This window comes from Chaetura pelagica, unplaced genomic scaffold, assembly GCF_000747805.2.
Source record: "Chaetura pelagica isolate M959 unplaced genomic scaffold, ChaPel_1.0 scaffold116, whole genome shotgun sequence".
Classification (NCBI taxonomy): Eukaryota; Metazoa; Chordata; class Aves; order Apodiformes; family Apodidae; genus Chaetura; species Chaetura pelagica.
Genome location: NW_009953655.1, coordinates 8788 through 14597, shown reverse-complemented (window position 1 = coordinate 14597; position 5810 = coordinate 8788). Strand labels below are relative to the sequence as shown.

Genomic DNA, 5810 nt, shown 5'->3' with positions numbered 1-5810 from the left:
AATTTCTTCTATAAATAAAATCTTAAATATGCTAGAATTGCTTAAACCAGGCCTCTGCCACGTTAAGGGAAGCTGTCCTTGATGAGGTGGTTTCCTGAGGCACTTGTAACCTAACTACTCCATCCCTGCAAAACTGAAGAGCTCTGCAGCCTGTTTTCCCCCTTAGAGACAGAACATCTTTGCACGGGGCTGGCAGCAGGGACTGAGATAAGTGAAGAATGAAAGCACATTCTAAACAAGGCTGCAAGAAGAGATCTTTGTTATCACCTAGCCCTTGGAAAGCCAGGTGGAGATCAGAAGAGCTCTGGGTACAATAAATATCCATTGTAGGGACAGGCTGTTCCCTTCTTCAGACAGGTGGAAGAAAAAGCAGGTCTGTAGGAGTGGCTGGAATCCAACATACACAAAGATTGCACCCGAGGGGCAGGAGGCATCACCACTCAGTGCCTCCTCCCTTAAATGTTGCTGTTATTCAGGCCTTGATTTCTGATGCTTTCTGTCTTTAAAAAAAAATAAGTTGTAGGGATCTGTTTTCTGTTAATGTAGGGGAGGGAGACATTTCCTAGTCATTGCTTTCTGAGTGACCATATTAAAGTTGAACATAAAACCTTTGTACTGTGAAACCCGTGCATATACAACAAGGAGTTTGAATTTATCTGATCTTAAAGATGTTTGATTTGCAAAAGCTGAGGCTCCAGAGGTGAGACAATACTGTGCCAAACTTCTCTTGCAACCCAACTTTTCCAAGTGCTAGCCCAGCACTGCCCTGGCAGGAGCAGTAGCAGGGATTTGGGTGCTGGAGCACTCTTTGCCACAAGCCCAAGGGTGCACCTGGGGACAAGGCTTGTTGAACTGGAGAAGGGGGATGCTGCAGAGCAGGAGAGGTGAAGGGACCAGCCACAGGGAGGCTGATTTGCAGAAGTAAAATGTGTGCTACTTGCTGGGGAAAGGATTTCTTGCTCAAAACTAGCAAATTACAGTTCTTGTTCTGGTAGTGTTTTCTTGGTGACTCAGGATGATGGAGGGGGGGGGTTGGAGAGGCAGGAAGGAAAGCAGAAAAAAAGGATTCCTCTCTGCCCTAGAAAATAAGTTAACTCTTAAGCTACAGATATCTGCATTGCTGTTTCTTAGGGATATCATCTGAGGCTGCATCAGCCTCTCTGCTACTGTTACTTGATGCCTGTTGGGGAAATAAAGACATAAAGCCATAGGGATGTTGGTCTAAAATTGTGCACAGGGGGATTTGGGATGTGATAACTTGAATCTAACCCACAGGCACAATCTGAAGGTGCAGTGATGAAATGAAATGCACAGTTTGGGGAGTGGAAGGGAGGGAATGCAGTCACCCCTGGGCTCAGTGCAATGTTAGTTATGAGCTTTGGGTGATGCACAAAGATTTTAGGCTGCCACAAACACCTCCTGTCCTTCTGTTTAGTACCAGCTGCAGCCTTAGTGCTCAGCGATTTGAATTACTTTGAAAAACAAACAAGAAAACACATGAGAAGAGAATCTTATCTCTATTTCTTGCCCTTAATTCATTACGCAGTCCCCTTCCACCCACTGAACATCAGATGAAGACTTTTTAGGTCACTTTTTGGCACCTGCCTGCTTTCTTGCTGGAGGGCAAGATGCGGCTGAGTTTTAAGAGAAAAACATCAACCCCTGTCACTTACTAACCTTTTACATCTGCATCTTCGTCTTCTGGTTTCTAGAATGAAAAAGAAAATGATTTAGTTGAAAGAGACAGTCACAGGTCAGTGAAGAAACGCTGCAGCAAGGCAGGCCTGGCATTCCCAGCAGCTTGAATGGAATTTTCATGTGAGTAACAGTAGCAGCCTCAGCCTGGGAACACTGCTGTCTCCAGCACCTTTTGCGTGTTGCTGAAACTCCATTGGCAGCAATTAATTTCCCAAACTGGAGAGGAGCAATGATGCCATGGAATGATGCTCTTCCCCATCTTGGCTTCCCTGTGGTTACTTTGGGATGTGTTTGGCAAAATAAAATGTCCAGCCATTAACTTCAGCACAAGGTAAAATCTGTCCTTGAGGGCTCGAGTGGAAATTAATTGCAGCTAATGGGTTTTCATTGATGGTTCACATCAGCATTAAAAGGTAGAAATAAATCACTGAGGGCCTTTGTAGGTTGTTGCAAGTCACTGGGAAATCCTGGTGCACATGGAGGGCACTTGGCTCCCGGAGACTTCAGAGGGAATTTGGACCATCTCGGGGTGCTTAGCCAGAGATTTTGCATCACTGATTCAACCATTGCAGTCCCTGAGCCTGTGTAAGTAAGTGGCTCGTTTGGTTGCAGCTCAAGCTGCTCATGAGAGTCTTGGCGTTTGAACTTGCAGGCCCATTTTTACCGCGAGACACCAGCTCAAGGACCGTAGAGCCAAAGCAGTTTGATGGAGTAAATGTTCTCTATTTATCATCTCTTCTTCTTCCTCGTGCTGTAGAACTTGATAATTATGTCTCAGGCTAAGCCTGCAGGTGAGGAAGAGAGGGACACTGATTTTTCTTAGCTGTGTCCTTCTCCTGGGCTGTGCCCTGGTTCTCAGATCCCTGCCTAAAGGGCATGGCTAGAAGATCCATTCCCCTGAAGGACAGGGCTGTGGTTTTGGGCTGGAGGAATATCTACAGGGGGTTTAGGGGTGGGTCTTACGTTGGCACAGCATGATGGTGATTGCCAGGGCCAAGACGAGCAGGAAGCAGGCGCCTGACAAGGGAACCCAGATCAGGATGTCACAGAAGTAATTCAGCTCTTTCTCCTTGCTGGTGTCTGTAGGAATAGAGAAGAGGAAAGGTCCACCAGGTGCTCACAGCTGGTGTTAAGGCCAACTGTGTTGGAGCTAAGGGACCAGCCTGGTGTTCAGTGAAGCTAGTGCTGAAGCAGAGGGCTTCCCCTGGCCTCCGAGGGTGCCAGGCATGTCCACAGGTAGCCAAAAGTTTTTGTGTCCCTGTCTGGGGCTCAGACCAGCCCCAGCCCGCAGGGCTCTGCCCTCCCTCTGCCTCTTCCTGCTGTACCCAGTCATGAGACATCCTGAGGCTTTTGAAATCATCCTGAGCCTTCCTACCTGGAAGGACCTGTTGGGAATTAACCCTTCCAGCTGCACACACCCAGTTATCCAACCCTCATCAAGTGCAAGGATTTTCCCTCCCCCCTCTTTCTAAAAAGCCTGCAGGATCCTCCTTGGAGCCCATTTCTTCTCCTCTCCGTCCCTGGAGCTGGGATACCTGGAGCTGGGCTCTTCAGGCAGGGGTCCTGGGTGATGTCAGTCTGGTTGGTGGGTGCTGTGGTGGGCACTGCTGTCGTGGGTGCTGCTGTGGTGGTGACTGTAAACAAAAATGAATGGATATAGCATCTAGGACAGTAAAATAAATGAGCTTCCTCCTGCCCTTCTACTCTCTCAGCCCAGCCAGGGCACGGCTGCTCCTATGGCCACTGTAGGGCTCTTCAGAGAGCCCCTTTTGGATGATGACTCCCACAGTGAAGGTCTCCCAAGGCCAAATAAGGAGTTGAAGGCTCCTTATTTCTTGCTTTCTGCCAGCACCTTCCAAAAGCCTGAGTACCTGAGGTTGGGAGTACTTTTGGGCCCGACATGAGGTGAGGAAGGACAGGGTGGTGGACTTTGCTGTGGTCTTATTCCTTCCGAGCCATGAAAGGGCTGGAGAAGAGGGGATGGGGAGGTGGTGCTGGGTGTGGCTGGAAGCAGAGCCTCTGGCAGGAGGACCAGTGAGTTGGTCACAAGATGCCTTGGGCAAGCAAAGCGGGGAAAAGGAGTTTGTGGGAGAGGGGACTGATTAAAAAAGGCAGAGGCAGGAGGTGCTGGGCATTTATTCTGGCAGAGCTAAGCGAGGTTGGGTGGAGGTGTTACTGACCTGGGAAGAAGGCAGGCTGGCCAGAGCTGAAGTACAGCATCTGGTTGTTGTTCATGAGGCAGAAATAGGTCCCCTCATCCTGTGGCGTGAAAGACTTCACTACCAGCCGGTAGATTGTGCCCTCTTTCCATGCCTGGAAGTGTGTGGCTTCCATGCCTGGAAGCGTGTGGCTGTCTTCTTATCATTCTCAAAGGTGGTTCGGGACAGGGAAGAGATGAAAACAATGAAGTGAAGGGTCCCACCCATGTCCTGGTGGATCCAGAACATGCCAGTGTCATCCCTGTTGGTCAGACACTCCAGCTCCAGCTGTTCTCCCTCCCGTGGGTGGTTGATGTTCCTGTCACGAAACCTGGCTGTCAACTGGTACCTCTGGCCACGGATCCCAGGGCAGCCTGTGGGAGAGACACCCTCATGGGAACGGCTCAGGAAGAGCTGTGTCCCCTCTGTGCACACCTCCTTCGCTGTCCATGGGGTGTGAGGTTGAATGTCAATGCTGTTGTGGTGACCTGAAGGAGTCCTTGCTGGGATTGCGTGTGGAGGGTGCTCAGCAATCAGCCTCCTGGGCTTTAGAGGTGGGTGCAGCCCTGCAGAAAAGCCTTTCATCTGCCTTCTCAGGGACGTTACCCCTTCCAGCTTATCTGGTGTCTCCCTGGAAACACAGACTGCTAAATCCCCCATTATCCCCCTACCCACAGGTCAGCCTCCTTGGCTTGCTTTTTAGTTCCCCTTTGGCTGTTTATCCCAATGTCTTGGATTCAGTGGAAAGGGTTTCCTTGCCCCTCCCGGTGAGTGCGATGCAGAACCCCGTGTCCATACTCACAGAGCTCCAGAGCCAGCAGAAGGAGCAGTGCAGGAGCCCTGGCCATCTCCTGCCAAGGGTGGCCTCCTCAGGACGGTGCAGCGGAGCAGAGAGGATTGTTCCTACTGCCTTGGGAGGCTGTGTCACACTTTGGGGAGGATGTGATGTCACCAGGACCCTCTTGGGTAGAGAGACGGTGTTTGGCATTGGTGGCAGCATGAAGGGAACAAACCCCAAAACACTTGTGAAGTAATTCCATTTCAGAATCCAGAATTTGGGCTAATTTGTAGTTACCGGTTCCTAATGGTGCCTCGAGGGTCTCGCCTTGATGTGTTCCCTAGAGGTTCAGCCTGATGGTGCTGGAGCCTGAGGTGGGATCAGCCCCCAAGTCCTGCTGGCTCCAGCCATTTGGGGGTTCACAGCAGCTCCAGCTCCACAGAAGTCATGGTCAAGTCCTGCACTGTGGCTGCAGGGCTCATATTTTATTGCCCAGCAAGCAAGGCAGGGGTGTCCCGCAGCACCTCCTGGTGCGTCTTTGTTATCTCCAGGCACATGCACTGCAGACACAGCTGAGTTCTTCAGGTGCTCGATTGCTCTCTTTGCACTTGCTTTGGCAAAAGCTGCTTTGTGCAAGGCAGGTGGTCTGTGAGCTGAAACCCACCAGAAAGCTCCGTGCCCCAGAGGGATGTTGTTTTGTGCTTTTGTTAAACTCCATGTGGTTTTCTTCTCTAACCACAGGGGCTTCCGCCCTGCCAACAGGCTTCACCCTTGCTGCTGCCTCCAGGTGACCACTTGCCCGTGGGTATGGGAGATGCTTCCTGGAGCTTTGCACAAACAACAGCACCAGTTTCACCAGACTGTGAGGCTGTGGTGTCTTATTTATTTGTCCAGTTGACCCTTTCTGGCTTTCCTGCTGGTTGTTTTTCTGTGTGAGCTGTTCTTCTGTCCCTCCTTTGCACAGAAAGCCCCTTGCTCCTGAGCAAGTCAGAAACCGTGTGCTGCTGGCTTTGTTGCCTCTGCTCTTGTGGCTGCTGCTTTGAGATGAGTTATGGAAAGTGGCTTAGAAACTGGATTCATTTCATTGAGTATCAAAGCCCATTGGTGAGTGAGGAAAGCTGCTCCTCAGCCTGCTG

At 50.5% G+C, this 5810-nt stretch overlaps 1 protein-coding gene across 1 annotated transcript in view; it reads right to left on the bottom strand.

Moving 5' to 3' along the window:
- Positions 1-4744, bottom strand: part of CD8A (CD8a molecule) — a 5639-nt gene extending 895 nt beyond the window's left edge. Inside the window, 6 exon segments of the mRNA XM_010000277.1 lie at positions 1678-1708; positions 2662-2778; positions 3234-3332; positions 3879-4029; positions 4032-4270; positions 4699-4744. Of these exon segments, the coding sequence (XP_009998579.1) occupies positions 1678-1708; positions 2662-2778; positions 3234-3332; positions 3879-4029; positions 4032-4270; positions 4699-4744 (683 nt within the window).
- Between the last annotated feature and the right edge of the window lie 1066 nt (positions 4745-5810).